Genomic DNA, 17201 nt, shown 5'->3' on the forward strand with positions numbered 1-17201 from the left:
AAAACTTCCGGGCTGTGACCTCCAACTCAAACAAGAGATCCTGATGGAATTCACAGCTGGTTGTGCCAGTTGTGATATTAACAGAAGTACCAACTGTCCCACAGCATTCTGTTCTCCATTAGAAGATGAGGACCAGCACCCCTAAGAATAAGAGACAGGAAAGGGGAAGCATCCGCTTGTGCTGATGCAGATAATGAGCACATCCTCAAAAAAATGAGAGGTATCCTTCTGCCTTGAGGCCACCAGCGTGCAGGTGGGAGACCTTTCCACATGAGGCCACATCCTGCTAGAAGTGCATGGATTTGGAGATCTCATGGAGGTTGGGTATCTTTTGATCTGATGCTGTCTGAGCAAACGCTACTGTCCATGGCAACTGGGATGATGACAGGAACTGTCCTAAGTCTCATCCCACTGGGAAGGAAACACTTGCTTTCCTCTGGTTCAACGGGCACAGATTCCCTAGTGAGTGATGCAGGGCCATGAGGGAATCTGAGCTCTAACCTGAAAGAAGGGTCCAAGAATCTCAAGAATAGGTATCTCCCACAGAAAAATCAATACACATTATCAAAGCCTGTAAGGCAAGAAATAGATACAAAACACAGGCAGCAGCTCTGGTTCCTTCGCTTAAATTTTCTAACAGCCCATAGATATTGCCAGGGCAGCATCATTCGCTATTGCAGCAACAACATGATCCCAGCTTTAGCCACTGTGCAATAATGAGAGGAGACTGCAAAAAGATGAGAGGTGATACAGGGTGCACGGCAATCCCTAGATTAACCCTGCTTCACTGAGGTCAGTGGGAGCTCTGCCATCAGTTTCAGCTGTGTGGGAGTACACCTGTGGCAGGAAAAAAAGTTAAGCTCTTTTAAATCACCTAAAGAAAAAGAAAAGCATCAAAACTTGAGGCTTTGTTTCAGAAGCTATCGTTTGTATGGTTGAACTAGACAAACAGAGGGACACAGGGAAGCTCATCACTGTAAATTATTGATCCACTGCTTTCTAGACATTGAAACTGGTAATTAAACAAATGGTAAAAAGATACTTCATCAATTATAGAGGTGTCACTTTAAATTACACTTGCTCTGGGATGAATAAAACACAGAGGTTAAATGCTATGGGTACTTCTTCATGCCTGCTTCTCGTTCGAAACCCTCACTACAACACTGGTTTTAATTCTGTCATATCGCTGCTTCAGAGCTGCCTGCTCTTTGCACATTAAACTAGATAAGGGGAAATGAGAGTTTTTGTTTCACCAATCTTTTTCACATGGCGTCCAGAAAGCACAGTCCCATGGTCAAGAGAGATGATTTGGAGCCAAGACTAGTGGGATCCCTTTTCTGCTCAACATGATTAGTTATATGGCCATAAGTCAAGGCCACAGCCCCTGTGTAAACAGCCCTCCCTCAAAAATCAGACAAAAAAAAAAGTTTTGTCTACTAACAGCCAGTTGTGAAATCTGTGAAGTACTGGGCAGACATTTGATACTGGTAGGTCTTATGGTTTTTAGAAAATATATACATGTACACACCCTCCACAACCTAAAATAACACTGGCAAGCTGCTTCTGAAGCAATATGATGATGACATCAAAAATACCCTTTTAGGCAGAAATCGTGTCACAACCACAATGACTACTCAGATTTGATTTATGATAAATTTTTATATCCGGGTGCATGCCTTACTGCATCAAGCTTAAAGTTATCTCAATTCCACATGTTAAATATTATATGAATGTAAAAATATACTTGCTCCAATACCCATTTTGAAACAAAACCAGCATCCAAATAAGAGCTTGGCCGTCTTGCAATTACTGGCACAGACGCTCTCCGGAACCATTACTACAACTCTCCAATAGGTTTCACTCCGCAAAAGCATTTACTGAAGGCTGAGTTCATCAATTGATTGAGATAGGTCAGGGAGTATAAATATTCTAAGTGACAGACTGCATATGCAGCATAAGCAGACCATTTAAAAGCGCATGCAAAAAAACCCGAGCAGGTGGACACAGTTGGCATCTTTCACTGAGCAAAAGCAGCAGTGAAGCAATAATGCTAGGAGGCAAGATCAGGGAAACAAGTTGCTGGCGGAGTCAGAACGATCCTAGAAGTCAAAGAACCTGTGCTTGCCGTGGGGAAGAAGCGAAGGGATTACCCAGGTGGGAGTTCAGAGAGGGAAGAGAGACCAAGGTGATGAACGGCAGGAATATGCTGTGGGAGCTGAATATGAATGCATCATCAGCTGATGGAAATATTCAAAGTGAGAGAGGAAGGCTGGACAGTAGAATTTTTGTGAAGGAAAGAACACCAGCACTTGGTAAGGGGATAAAAGAATCAGAAGGCTGAGCTGACTCTCCCTACTGCTCCCCAAATAATGAGGCTGAAGCACAAGGAGAGCAAGCTCTGCCATAGGCCTGATGCCAACTGCTCTATGAAGTTTTCAGTGCCTGTTCTAAGAAGCGTTACACAATGTAAGGCTTTATTCATAAGTGCCTGATGGCGTCCTGTGTATACAACAGCTCCTACCAGCAGAACAGTATTTGTGGGAAATGTTAGGAAGAGTGTCTTAGGAAAGATAAAGCCTTTGAGTTGCAGACGAAGCTGCCAGCCCTCATTTCCAGCTTGTCAGAGCAAGTCCTTCTTGAAGTCAGCAGCCTGGAATGAAGAGAATCTGGCATTTGTGCGTGTATGTATGGTTCAGACAGTCAGGGCGGAGCGGCTGACTTTAATCATATTTTCCACAATGGGGGGAGTGGGTGGGAGTGGCAAAGTACAGTGAGTTGATGGGCGTTATCTACTATATATTCACAAATTCCTCTTCTTTGCCTTTGTATTTCAAGCCTGACCCCCTTTCCTGCTTCCATTAGCCCCTAGAGGAGGAGAGGAAGGGCAAGCACACAGAACTGGAACTTCAGAGTCCTTTACATTCTCAGGATTCCTGGTGTCTGTGACAGGCAGCACAAAAGCAGCACATACTTGCCTGGTGATCTGACAAATTTCACGTTCTGAGAATTACTGGAACAGCTGATGGGTCACAGGAGCAGCTACATGCAGGTACTACCCTTCCCAGCAAAGCTGAACCTCGCTATTCCAAAATTCACTTACCTAAGTGCTAACCCATTACTGCCTCTGCTGCTCCAGCTCACCTGCTGGGTGATAATCTTTGTGTTTAGTATACACATTTTAAAGTTGTTTCTTTAATTGTCTTTTGCCAGAACATCTATTTTCTGGGAAATAAAAATATCAATAGAGCATCTAAAAATATGGGCTTGCACTAGCAACTGCCAAACTTTAGCTTGTTATGAAGCCTCTAACAAGAGTGCTAGTATGGTATCAAAAAGGAATAAAGCTCCAAAATAGTTTAATCCAGCTGCCCATTACAGTGTTAGCAACAATAAAGAATTCCAGTTCAGACCACTTTGGGTTGCCTTCTATCCTCACAATGAGGCTACAGTCCACTAAATCACATGCAGCTTCAATTCCATCTAGAAATAGCCTCTTGAAGTTTCTATTGCAGGATGGCGTTCCTAAATTTTGTTTACTTGGGTGCCACTACTGGTGGTGACAGCAATAGCAGCTACAAATTGCAGGAACCTGCACGTATGCCCAGAAAGGGCACAGGTCCAGATCCAACCTCTCGCACGAAAGGTTTTGGCAGCCAAATGAATTCCTTCTCCCTTACCCTTTCTGCCTGTGTCGATTACAACGTCATGCTCAGATACCACAACACAGTAACCTTGTCCTACTACCCCAGACATACACTGTGTTGAAGAGTCCCACAGGGCCCAAAAGGCCTTTGAACCTTTAGACACGTTGAAAAGCAGTGTAAAAGTGGACATCCCTGCATCCTCAGCTGGGCAGGGTGTCCTCCCTCCAGGCCCCAATGCTCTCCCACAAACGGCAATGCTCTGGGAAGCGGCAGAGGTATATCTGCTCCAGAGAGAGCAAAACACACCAGATATCAGTGCCTAAACCCCTCTGACTTGGGCTACGCTCCCCGCTTTGAACCCCAGCCACTCTGCGTGCTGCTTGGGCAAGAGGCAGAACAGACACCAGCTTCTCCCGGCTCAGTGTCTAAGTGTATTGAACCTGCTTGTCCGTACCAGGATTTAATCAGTGCCTCCTTATTCCTGACCTGATACCATGTTAATGGGCAACAGCAATGCAGGTACTCCGTGGGCAGAGGGTCACTGTACTGCTTAGGAGCTACAGTAAGTATTACAGCTTGGGAATGCCCATTACAAGAAGTGGAGGGCAGACAGTGTATTCTATTTGTAAATCTTAATAAAGCCAACATTTAGAAGACAACTAATTACCATTTATGTTCCAAACAGCTGGCCCAGATCCACATCCACAAGTTGGGAGGTTTTAGTGCCAATCAGCCCACACACCAGGGCACAAAAGTCCACCAGTACAACTGCAGAACCTTCTAGCAAACTCAAACTTCTCCTCGCTACTACTGACTTCAAGGGTCAAAAAACAGTAGCATAAGAAGAGAACAGTTATACAAGACATCATTCCCACAGCACTACATTACAGACACTTCTCCAAGGGGAAAAGAGCACAGAAAGTGCCCTCTGAGGTGCCAGAGGGCAGTTTCAGGCTGCTGTATGTTGACCTAGACAGCTGACATTACTGTGACACAGCCCATCCTCTGTCCCCAGCTGTGCTTGTCCTGACCTTCTCCCTCCTCTGTACGGGGACTGAGATCTGTTCAGCTCTATGATGAGACAGTTCAGGGAATCAAATAAACAGAAAGCTTTTTTTTTTCCTTCATCATTGTTCTCCAAACTTTGTTTCAATTGATTCACCAAAGGGTCAAAGGCAGTGCAGGTACAAGGCAGGGAGTGGAGAACTACAGTGAAACCAATTTAAATAGAACTTCATGTCAGTATAAGCTTATCTTAGAATACATCCTCCTGGCAGACAAGTAAAGAAAGGGCATTTCATTGGAAGTGACACGGAGGAAGCTCTAAGACTCTCTGGCTGCTTGCTTCGTCCCCTACCCTTTACGCATATACATGCTTCCAAACATTTGAAAATTTGAGAAGTGATGCACATATATTATCCCCACCAGCAGCCTCCAGGACAAGGCCAGGAATGACACTAGAGGCTACAGACTGTCAGCTATAGTGTTCCATGATCAGGAAATCAGCAATATAAATTACCTAACCTGATGCATGTGGGTATATATGTCACACCAGGTTTGCCAGCAGAAACACGCCTAGCTACTACACTGGTCTGCTGTTCAACGAGATTGTGAACAACTGACACGTTTTGGCAGGTGCCTTAGAAATGAGGGCTGACGATGCTGGACTCTGCTTGCAAGCACAGAGGAGGGGGGAAGCCAACTTCACTCACTCATCACTCTGCCAGTTACTGACCCAAATGAACCCTCTCATTCCCTATCAATCTGCAAATCTCAATCCAGCCCACACTAAACACTGATTGATCTTCTACTCTAACGAGCACTGTGTCACATTTGTGTTGACTAAGCATCAGTTCAGATAAGTGGTTTGCAATTAAGATAATTTGGTTTGGGGCCAGTGAAAGTATGGCCTGAAAAGCACTTTCAAGAGTCCAGCACAGTGCTAGAGAGATTAACCAGAGAAATTCACTGCTCAAAACAGAAGGCCAGGTACCAAGCTGACAGCTACTTTTAGAGCTTTATACCAGAATTTACCTTTCCAGCCCATCCAAAATAAAAACCAAGATTTGTCACAACAAAGCTTTTCCTCAGAAAGTAATAGCCTGCTTGCACAACGTTCAGAAAAGATTTCTTTCCAGACATGTGCACTCAACCTGCATCAACACTGATTTTCTTCCACTCCCTATTTGCACTCAGGTGGCAATGTGATCCTTTCACAGAGGCCACCTATTTCTGATGGTAGACAATCAGTATTTCGGGCAAAAATGCATTCGATGGCAAATAACTAACTTACCTAAACCCTCTAGGAAAAAAGTAAACAGTTACATGAGCACAGCTTTTGAGTTCCATGGACTTCAGCCTGGACATATTTCACATTCTCATCCTACACAGAGCCACTTTGAGGAATTTTCCTCCCACTGCAAGCTGAGCTAAGAAAGTGGTTTGGATAGCAGTAGTTGCCAGGTAAAGATATTCAAGGCTTAAGGTTGGAAGGAGCTCCCACCTGTCCCCACCTAGACACGGAATCATCAGAGCAGAAACAGACACTTGGCAACCGGTCAGGTTTGTTTAGAGAGAGAGAGATCAAACACCCCCTTTTCACTCTGCAAGTTTTTTGCATATAGAACGTCACATCTCTTGCAACATTTCCTCTTCACATGGTGCCCTCATGACCAAGCTGCCAGAGCAAAACAGAAGTCCTCACTCCCGACACTCACTACCTGCCAGGCACGCAGCACCAGACAACCCCCGCTCTGGTAGCTCTCACCAACGCAGTAGAAGAAGGTTTCAAGGTGATCACCATCTACTGCAATCTCTGGGAAGATGTCTTTGACTCTTTTTTCTTTTGCTCTCCTTTCCTTTATACTTCTTCCCTACATCAGGACACAGTTATCTCAAATCAGATTAGTTTATACTTGAGACAAATAACATCTGAAAGCTTTACCCAAATATATAAATGGCCCATAACAATCAACCCATGTACTCTTTAATTATATCAGGCAAAAAGAAAAGATATTGTGCTCGTATCATTATGTTGTCACATGTTTTTCTTAAATGTCCTAGGGACTCTAACACACCTGTTTTAGAAATACCTCATAAAATTGTATAAATTATCCCATCTATTATCCCAAATTGCTTCTAGCTTTCTCCAATCCCTGCGTAAACAGTCATGAGAGCACTGCTTCTTCTATGAGTTGAGGAGACATCCTGGTGATCTTAAAGGATAGCATTTTAAGGCAGCCAACATCTAACTGACAGACAGTGCTACTGCTCATCCATACTTCTGTGATGACCCAGATTTCAAACAATTTAAAGAAATGCTTCCTGCTGGAACCCAAAATTGTGCTGAAACTAAGCACCGACTGAAAGAATAAAAGAGCCACAATACAGGCATTTGTCTCTAAGCTATTGCATAAGGCTAAACTTTAATTTTCTTCAGCTCTGCTAAACAGTCTGTGGATCCACTACTTCAGGAGGATGCAGAGACAAAAACGAGAGCAAAATAAGATTAGTCAAATCTATGACACAGGCTTATTTTGGCCTCCCAACCTTTTCTGCCTCCCATGCCTTTTTATTCCCCTCAAGCCTTTCCAGCCTACCCTTCTTCTTGGCCTCTACTTTTCCTGCTGACCTCCCACACTATTTTGGCCTCCCACTCCTTTTCGGTCTCTACTTTACTTATTGGTCCCCCACTCCTTTTCAGTCTCTACTTTACTTTCTGGCTTCCCACTCCTTTGCAGCCTCCACTTTTCTTTCTAGCCTCCCACACATTTTCGGCCTCTAATTTCTTTCAGATTCCCACCCCTTCAGCCAGCACAAAATATTCAAATCCCCTTAAGGTTATGAATATGTAAGTTCCCTATCCTGTCAACAGTGTCTCACCTTGATATATGCATCCATACTTTGACTTCTCCTTCTACACCCTAGCTGACCAGAAACAAGCTAGCATCCATCCAGACATCCTACAGGCATGACAGCATGATCTTACGCCCAAGGAAACATGCTGGCTCTCTCAGTACCTCCAAATCCTGCTAGGACTCTCACAGCGCTGTACGGTTAATTGTGTTAATGGAGGTACAAAAGTAAAATACAAGAAATCCTGGGATGGTAAAAATCAGAGTTTCATAGCAATGCTTTCATAGGGTTTAGGGATGATGCAAACCCCCACCATGCTTGTTTAAACAAATAATAGATGTTCTAGTTTGCTAATGGCTCCGTAAGCTGCTGTTCCCAGTTCCTATCCACGGGCTTTCCGGACAGAAGATCAGCAAGATTAAAGTTAGAAATCATCTGCATTCCCACAGAGTGCTACTATCAGGCACACAAAAACACACTCTGTACTTCTCTGCAGAACTTGCTTTTGATCCCCTCCTCCAACTCGAAGAGCAACAAATCCATGCACAAATAAAATGGGGATTTTGGAAGTCATGTATTTTATATTTACCGTCATTTTCAAACAAGACCTTAACCTTTCCTTTCTATTGTCAAACAAAATTGTGGCCAAAAAAGCTTGTGACTTTAGGAGAAATCAAAAATACGCATTTTAAATACACTCTTCAAAATGCAGTGTTTCGTTTACTTGAGAAATGCAATAGGTACTTTTTTTTGTTTGCTGTTTTTGGGAAGATGCAACAGATGTAAAAGCAGTTCTTCATTATAAATTACTATGCTTTTCCAGTAATTATTTTCCTCTGAATCTTCTCTTCCAAATTGCAATATTTTTCTAATTACATGGTACTTAGTAGTTCTGAAGGAAAAGGAAAGACAACTGACCATAAAATTCAGAAATGCATAAATTCAAAAGAAGGATCTGAAATATTTTCAAAAGTTACATTTTAACAGTCCAAACAGTCTTCCCACACTGTCCCTTCACATGCGAGTCCAGCACGCTTAGCTGCCCCCACTTCATTCCCGCATGAACAAACTGATGGAGAAACCCTATTACATTGCATTGTGTGCGCTTGGCGTTGTTTGTTCAGCACACCAAAAAACAATCCGGTATACAAACCCTGATTGTTATTATAATCCTAATAGTTGTAATGGATGGGTAGGAAAGCTCCCTGTAATAACCGTGAGAAAATAATGTGCGAACAGAAACCAGCAGATAAACAGTCAAAAAAAAGGCAAGAAAACTACTTGCAACTGAACTTCAGTGCTTGCTTAAAACAAGGCAAAAGAAACATCTGTTTTGCTGTCTAAGTTCCAGTTCTGTCAGAGAGAGAACTCCTGGCTTCCTGGTGCAAAGGTGTGGCTTTCCCTCCCAAGATGCAGAAGAGGCAATTCTGAACAGACTCCAAAATCCTAAGAGTGTAAGACAACCTGTTATTTAAAACAACAAGATGCATGGACAGAGAACAAGGCTTTCTGGTCTCTAATTTGGAAGGTTCAATAAAACTCTAGAAAAAACCCACAACAATATTTTTGTGCAATAATCTTCCCTTTTCTCAAAACTGCACCATTGGACAATCAGCCTTTGCTGCAGATCAAAACCTGAACTGCAGAAATATTACTTATAACGCAACATTGTGTGGTGTTGCAAATAGGTATCAGTTTTTGGTTTTAAAAAACGTTGATTATAGTGTGCTGCTTTATAATGCGTGGAACTGCATATTTTAGTTATTAAAGTTAGCAAACAAGTCTGGCTGTTGAAAGTCATTTCCCTGAGTAAACAATGACTCAGTGTGGACTGTATAATGTAGAAGTTATTAGGTACTGTTAGTGAGTTTAAAAAACCCAACTCGCAACACTACACAAAAACATATTTCAGAATGGAAAATAGTTTTCCTCCTACTTCTATGGTTCCAGTTATACTGTTTCAGTGGAATTTAATTTTCTAAAAAGCTAAACCGATCACTATCTCCTCATTATATAACTGGACATTGACTTAACAGGACCCTTCAGCCACGAACAATAAACACAGCGAGAGCGCTGAGTTTACCCTCTTTGCTGTTCTCAATTTCTCGTTACAATTCTGAAGCAAAGATTCTTTCTTGGACAGGAATATCCCATCTAGACCAGGCAGCAGGTGGTAATGAAAACAGACATAAAGACAACCATAAAATATTGAGTTTATGGTAATGATGAAAAAAATGCAACAGCGAGCTCACCAAAATCCTCCGACAAACATTGCTCTCTGGTTGAATTACAGCTCCTTCAATAATCCTCCTCTTCATTAGTAAAATGGCCAAATACACCTGGTGATTGTCAGCTGGCATAAGGCACCGCAGATCACTCTAACTAATGAAATGCAGCCTCAGCTGCTAAGATGCAAAGGTTTCCCTGAAGTCTTAAAACCGCTACAAAGGCTGTTCTCCGGCTCTAAGTACACACTGTCACATTAGGATGGTGACTAGGACCACATCTCTACATCACCTTTTGTACGGGTGAAATCTCTGGTCAGAACACTACAAGGAAATAGAGTCAAACATCCATGGTAAACTTTTACCAGAAAAGCACCTCCAAAAGAAATTACTGAAATCATAATTTAAAGGCACGGCCTTTTAAAGCAGCTATAGCTTATGATGTCCAGTGTGCATCCAAACAGCAGGCTGAAGGCCATAATTGTGTCCACATGCTTCTTTTTGCCTTGCAACGATTTTAGAAAGCTCTTTTATGAGGAGAAAAAAAAAAAAAAATCTGTTTGGGACAGCATGGACGGAGGATTTTTTTGTGAATTATAGACTATCAATTTCCTGGCAAAAATCAGAACACATTCTGACATAACATGCTTTGCCACCAATTAGACTGCCCATTTGGTTACAAAACTTTCCAGTAACTGCAGGCTGCTGTATTGCCCAGCTCCAGGACCTTACTGCCTAGAAGGCAAACACTGTAGCACTCCAAAGGTGCTGCCAAATGCTAAAAATCTATGGCCATTTATTACCAGCTGAACTGAATTACAGGAAGGGTGGTGGCCAAGCTGGACCAAGGTCAATGTACCAGTTAAAGGGCTGCAAGTGTCCCCATGAAGAACAGCTAGCCGGTCATTCACACATGACCAAGCGCTCTCCTAAAGAAAAAAGCTGCCAGGGACAGCTATCCATGCATGCAGGAATGTCACAGGAGTTCTAAATGCTAACCCTTATCGCCTTCCAGTACAGGAATTTAATACAGGATAGTCTATGCTGAAGATGTATATTAAACAGAAAAGGTACTGGCCCTGCTGCTCCTTAGTGTATTGAAGAGTATTTAAATAACGCAGGGCAGGGCTTTAAAGAATCCTAGGCCTTCCACCCCCACAGAACATGAGTCACTTGTAACAAATTACTTGAGATTTGTCCACTCAGAACCTTCTGTCATAACAAAACTTTGTTGGCCTTTCCCATTTACTTATACTGCTTGCTTACATCTTTATTAATGCTTTCTGGGAAGAGCTGGCCACCTACCCCACTAATGCATCAACAAGGAGAGCACAAAACATAGAGCAGGATATTTTCCAGCAGAGAGATCATTCAGTCCAAACAGAGGCACAGTAAAAGTGGCTCCCTCTGGGCAGAAAAATAGCTGTATCACAATCTCACAGAACGACAGCCCATACAAACCTCATCCACTAGAAAAGATGACAGAAGGTTAGTTGTATGGTTTCTATCGAAGTCAGGAATAGTAATCCTCATCAAAACCAACCACATCACTCACGGTGTGGTTGTAATGCAGTATATAACACAGTAAAACCCCTGACGGAAGACAAACATGCTGTAATTGCAGTCGCTTTACACCAGTACAAAGCACTGCTGCTACCAACAGAACAATCCCCACCTGACCCCAGACATTTCTTCCAGTGCTATCATATTCTTTGTGCAGGCAGAGACGTTTATGTGCTCAAACAACGAGCTGGGAAACTGCTCCAGACAAATTACCTGTTTGTTTTGCCTACTCAGCTTTAATTTGGGGAAGTTCTGAAAAGTTAAACCACATTTGCCTGTCACCAATACAGTTAAGCCAAAGCACAAGACAAAGGGTTTTCCCCACAGCAACATTTCTGAAACATACAAATACACCTTTATAAATGGTTCTTTAGCTTGTATAAAAGGACAAGTGATTTAGTTACGTTTGCACCACTTACAAAGGGCAGTAGGACACACCATCCTTAGGACAATCTGCCATACTTTAAGTTCTCTCCAACTCCTTTTCTGAAGTGCCAGTAACACATTGCATTTTCCCAAATATAAATTTGTCCTACAGAAGGCATTAGTTATTTGAAAACACCCTGTGAACAGTCCTCACCTGTTACTCCTTCAAACCGGGAGGCAAAGTGCTCTAAGCCCTGTGATCCTCAACATTTTGCATGCTGGAACTACTCAAAACTGCCAGGTGAGAGCACTCGGCTGAGGGAGGGGGCAATGGACTGAAACGCAGGGGACCTATAGTTTATATGTTGCTCCGTGACTGTGGCCAGCTGCTGCAATTTGCACGAAATGCAGGAGAAACAGACAGTCCATTTTGACAGTGGTAGAGGAATTAGTACAGTTCCTAGAAAGCACGCAGTTCCCAACACAATGAGGTGGGTCCTATAAGCAACATCACACTACAAACAATAGAAAAATCCTGAATGTCTGAATACTACTGGAACAAGACTGAGACTATCTTACCTTTGCATAAAAACCTCCACAGAGTTTGAGCTCATTCATTGAAAGAAACACATTTGATCTGTTATTAAGCTTCCTTAGCCCCCATTTTTTCCCTGTCCCTCCTCCAGTGGGCTTAGATCAAATTTAAAAAAAATAAAAATAAAATCCCCAAACTTCTACCTGACTTGAATGATTTTGTCAGATCTATGATTTTTGTTCTTGATATTATAAATTCTGATGGCGCATCACAAATCACATGTTTCTTTGCTATTAGTTATACAAAAGACAACAGAAATTGCACACTCTAGATCTGAGTCACATGGGATCTCTCACTCCCTTAGTGTATTGTGATTCAGACCTTTTTTTCCTTTAAAAAAAAAAATCTATCCTTTATGTCATGATAAATTAGGATAGCATGCATACAGCCTAGCACTCCATTGGCAGAAGAGAACATTTCTATTTACACTGGCCCTCCCTAAAACACAGGATTACATCCAGTATCAAAACTGAAAATCCTTAAGTGTTATGACAGTGGTTGCCATACCAGGGCCTACTGTAAAAATTAAGAACTCATCAGTTCTGTAAGCCTTAGGCAGTTTCTAAAAGAGTTTTGAAAAGGTGCTGACAGCTGGTAATTGTCTATTGCTCCAAAAGGAGATGAAAGAAAAATGCCTTTCTTCCCAATGTGGTTCTGCTTTCATGCCTTGTCCCACCAAACAAGCAAGTTTTCTCATTTGTCACTTTCTAAAACCAGGCAGCTGTCATCTACAAGTAGTTCTGGAGAAGCCTTCCACCTCAAGCAACTATCATAGAACAAATAAAAACGAAAATAATCCCTGTAACGTAACTCAGAATCTTTTTTATGCTGTAATCCCCCTAAACACAAGGATGCAGATCAAACTGGTTTACTTGGAAAGTTCAGGTTACTAGAATGAGACATTAATTCAGCGCAGAGTCAGATTCCTTCCATCAATCACATATTAGAAAAGGGGAAGACTGGCACAGAAAGCAGCACAACAGACAGGGACCCTCGAGTCTTAGCGCGGACACAGACCCCTGGTCTAAGCTAGAGAAGTTATGGTGTTTGACAACTTCTCCACCTGTAAGAGAGGACTAAGAACACCGAGCTTTCTTCATGAAGTGCTCTTAGGCACCTGTGCAAGCACTGGCAAACAAGGAAGAATTATTCCAGCATAAATGCAAGTGCTATCAACAGCGGGACATATCACCAGTGAGCACACAACAGCTGGAGAACGTAGAAAACAAGCTCAGTATGTACAGAAAACCCTTCTTCAGAAGAATAAGGCAGGACCTCCCTGACACACCAGCCGTAACACGGCCACGTTCCAGCTCCGGAGCAGCCTTTCTCTTGCCCCCACGCCCAAACACACCTTCCTCACTCCTGCCTCGGCAGGATTCACTCTGTCCGAGGCAGGAGCTGGCTATATTTGGCATACAACCAGGGAAGCGTTACTGGAGTGTATTTCGGAACGTTACGGAAGGGGAGGGGAGGGACTCCTCCGGGCTGCCGGGGACACGCCGTGCGGCCGCCCGGATGCCGGTTGCTCTGAAAGGGTCGTTTGTTTCTACCGTGGAAATTTCAGAGTTTCCGGGAAGGGCGCTGATTTCGGGGGAACGGCCAAGCTGCGGCTGTCCGCCCTCCCCAGGGCGCCGGCCGGTGCCACTCCCGGCTCCAATACCCCCCCCGGTACCTCCCGGGCAGCCCCCGAGCCCGCAGCGTGCTCCCGCCAGCCCGCGGCCATGTGGCCGAGCCCCGGCGCTTTTCGGTGAACACGGGGCGGCGGATCGCGGCTGCGGTCACCCCCACCCCTTCCACGGGCGGCTCGACCCGGTCCTGCCACGGCCACGCCGCTCGCCTCCCCCTCCGCTCGCCGTCCCGCTCACCTGCGCTCCGCGGCCCCGGGACTCACGGTTCGGGGCCCTGCGGCGGCTCCGCCAACCCCTCGGCACCGACTGCCCACGGGAGCCCGCGCCGCGCCGCTAGTGAGCATGTCCGAGCGCCGGGCATGCGGAGTGCGGGCGGGGAGGCCGCGGCCCTGCCTCCGCCCTCACCTGCCGTCAGCTCCGCGGGGGCGGGGAGGCCGCGGGGACCGGCAGATTCCCCCTCCCTCCCCTCCCCCGGGAGGGCGGGAGCGGGGAGCGCTGGGCCCCGCAGCACCGACCCCCCTCCGCCCGCGGCGGAGGCAGGAACCCGCTCGCAGTGATTACATTGTTCGGGACAAGAGCATCCTGCCGATAAGGCTCCGGACCACGTCGGTTCGCGTTCCGGTCACTTACAATGACAGACGCACCTGTCCCCTCCAGCGCACTACAGATAATTTTACCATCCCTTCCCCACCGGCGCCCGTTTGTGGGAATCGTCAAAAAGCGTGTCTTTCCAAGGAGGACGCGGGGCAAAGCACGCTCCGGAGCGATTCTCCAAAGCCAGAGCGAAGGCAGGTCACTGTGCGGCAACGCGCGTCTTGGTTCGTCTCATACATGCAACAAACCGGCGGCAGCCCAGCCAGCATCCACAGGGAACTCTGCACGGGAGTTAATTCTAACAGCCTGAAGCACACGGAGCTGAAACGGTAAAGCTCTGCACTTTCCATTCCTGCAGCAGCTTAAAGAATCTTCAACTATGAGCTTCTGTTTGTATTAAAGCCCAGGACATCAGAAACTACTCTTCTCTGGCCGTTCCTGCAGCACCAACAGCACTTGACAAATACAGACTGCTGCCCTCAAAGTTGCAAATTACAGTTTTATGGACTGTTAATGAGTATTTAAAACTTTTTTGAAAGCTGAACTAATAGCTTTTCTCTCTCTGATGTCTCCCCCAGGATCCTGGCACATGCTACTTGGGATGAGGTTCCCTCTGGGAAAGACAATTCAGTCCAGCCAGTGTCCTCTACTGTCACTACAAATAAGTCCGTAACATTCCTGGACCAGTTACTGGAAACCAAAGAATACCAGAATTGCCACTATCTCCTCTCCTGGCAAGGCACAGCTCTCAGGTTTTTTTCTGAAGTAAAATGACTCTGCCTAACAATTGTGTAATCCACACAGTAAATGTCTTAGCTAATTTTCAGATCGAGTTTCAGATTACTTACTAGAAAGACAATGCTAGGAAACTGCAGCGCAGCGAACAGATGTGTACTTGGGTACGAGATGCTCTGCCCAGAGCAATTTGCTACCAGAACTGAAGAGCTATTAAACAGTTTATAAGTACCTATGACAAAGAGATATACATTCACAGTTGCATTTAGGTACATTTAAACATAAGGAGGATTTTTAAAAGTTTTTACACAGTTCCTTCTCTTTAGATTCTTTCAATTAGCAGTATACAAATCCAGTTAGAAAATATTCTGAAGCAAAACACACAGAATGGCCATTCCTTCCGAGTACCGAAAACTGAAATTATTCTCATAAAAGTACTGTCTTTCTTAACTATTTACATCTACCATGTCAAAACCAGAAATAATCAGCTCATGGATTTTCCATTTGCTCACAAACAAACCCTGAACCCAAGTCAAAAAAATTCACAAGTTAACAGAATACCCCGTTCCTCAAGACATTAATAAGTTCATTAATATGTTCCTCTACTGCTGAATTTTTGATGTGTGAACCTTCCTATAATATTCAGGGCATGAATCCAGTGACAACATGGACAATCAATATTGAAGAGGATCAAAATCCTCTTTTCAAAGCTGTTTCCCTTCCTTTGTAGTTTGAAAGTGCTCCCAGAATTCCAATAAAATAAATACGGGTGGGCCAATACACCAACTGCAAGTTATGCCAACTTTGGTGCACTGAAGTATTTATTTCTACAAGACATACACTTTAAGACATGTTCTAAACTCCCGGTCACCGATTTCATCCTCGTGAGAGAAAACTGTTCACAACACAGCTACAGTTACTGCGATGACCAACCAGTCTTGCAGAGCCCTCGTATTTTTGCACTAGTGTTTCTCAGTTCAGAACAATGGTTACCAAACTGGTAATCGTGTAACTAACATTACACGAAGGGAAAATAGAACAATAAAAACCAGGCTTACAGTCTTGCGTTCTCCATTGCGACTAACCACGCGGATGATTTCTCCTGTAGGAATACATTCGATTTGCAGTTCCATCTTTCCAAGGTAAGTTAGTATATCTCTCTATTCCTTACGGATAGTTCCGATTTCAAAGCACAGCAGCAGAACTCCCTGAGTAGTGTGGGAGAAGACCTTGACTAACTGCAATCTTTGGTTCAGAGCCCTGTCGTGAGAGGAAGAAACGAACTGCTGTATTTATACCAAGTGTAGGTGTGAGCTGAAACAACAATTAAGTTCAAGACTAGTTTCCACTAGTTACAACGTGTCAAGACAGTTCCAAGAAGCCTGAATTTATGGTCCTGTTTATGGCTCCAAACTTTGTTGATGTTTCATTTTAGTCCCAGCAGACTTAAAAAAGTCAAGTTGCTGCGGATGCCGTTTCATAGGTATTAGCACGAAACAATCCTACAGTAAACTTTACAAATCTATCAAGAGATTTTATGTAGAAAAGATTCTTCATCTTTGCCTCCAAGATACTTGGTTTAGAGATAGAGCAATAGAAAACACTGATCGCTCCCATGATAACTACAGGACGTTCTTCAAATTGCTGCAGAACAAAATCATTATTAATTGAATCCTTGAGTAGTTAACTAATCATGACAAAGGAAATTAACTTGCACATTACTGCACAAAAAATCCTATTATGAATATGAGGAAAATAATCTGGTGAGCAGCGGTTTAAGTGCAACTACAGAGTTTTACTACAGCCATGTCATCTATTCACGCAGTACTAGACTATGACCCCCCACCATACACCCACTAACAGATGCCAGTGGTGACTGGGGAGAAAAGAGATCAGTCTAAATCTCAGGTATTTTAAGACTTGCTGTTAGGGGACAATTCCTTCAATCTTCTTGGAAGAGCCAAATTTCAGCTTTCAACTCTACTACAAACCA

The 17201-nt window shown here is 43.9% G+C and overlaps 1 protein-coding gene across 3 annotated transcripts in view; it reads right to left on the reverse strand.

The window, feature by feature from the left end:
- The window catches only part of MYO1C (myosin IC), a 60821-nt gene extending 44468 nt beyond the window's left edge, over window positions 1-16353 (reverse strand). Inside the window, exon 1 of one of the 3 annotated variants that reach the window (XM_082492957.1) lies at window positions 16267-16353. In XM_082492957.1, coding sequence (XP_082349083.1) covers window positions 16267-16341 — 75 coding nt within the window. In that variant the 5' untranslated portion in view covers window positions 16342-16353. Of the gene's footprint in view, window positions 1-14116; window positions 14211-16266 lie in introns of those variants that run through there. The other 2 variants (XM_082492956.1, XM_082492955.1) reach the window with 2 other exon arrangements.
- Window positions 16354-17201: the final 848 nt, after the last annotated feature.

Source organism: Vanellus vanellus (assembly GCF_965231255.1).
Source record: "Vanellus vanellus genome assembly, chromosome: 19".
Taxonomy (NCBI): Eukaryota; Metazoa; Chordata; class Aves; order Charadriiformes; family Charadriidae; genus Vanellus; species Vanellus vanellus.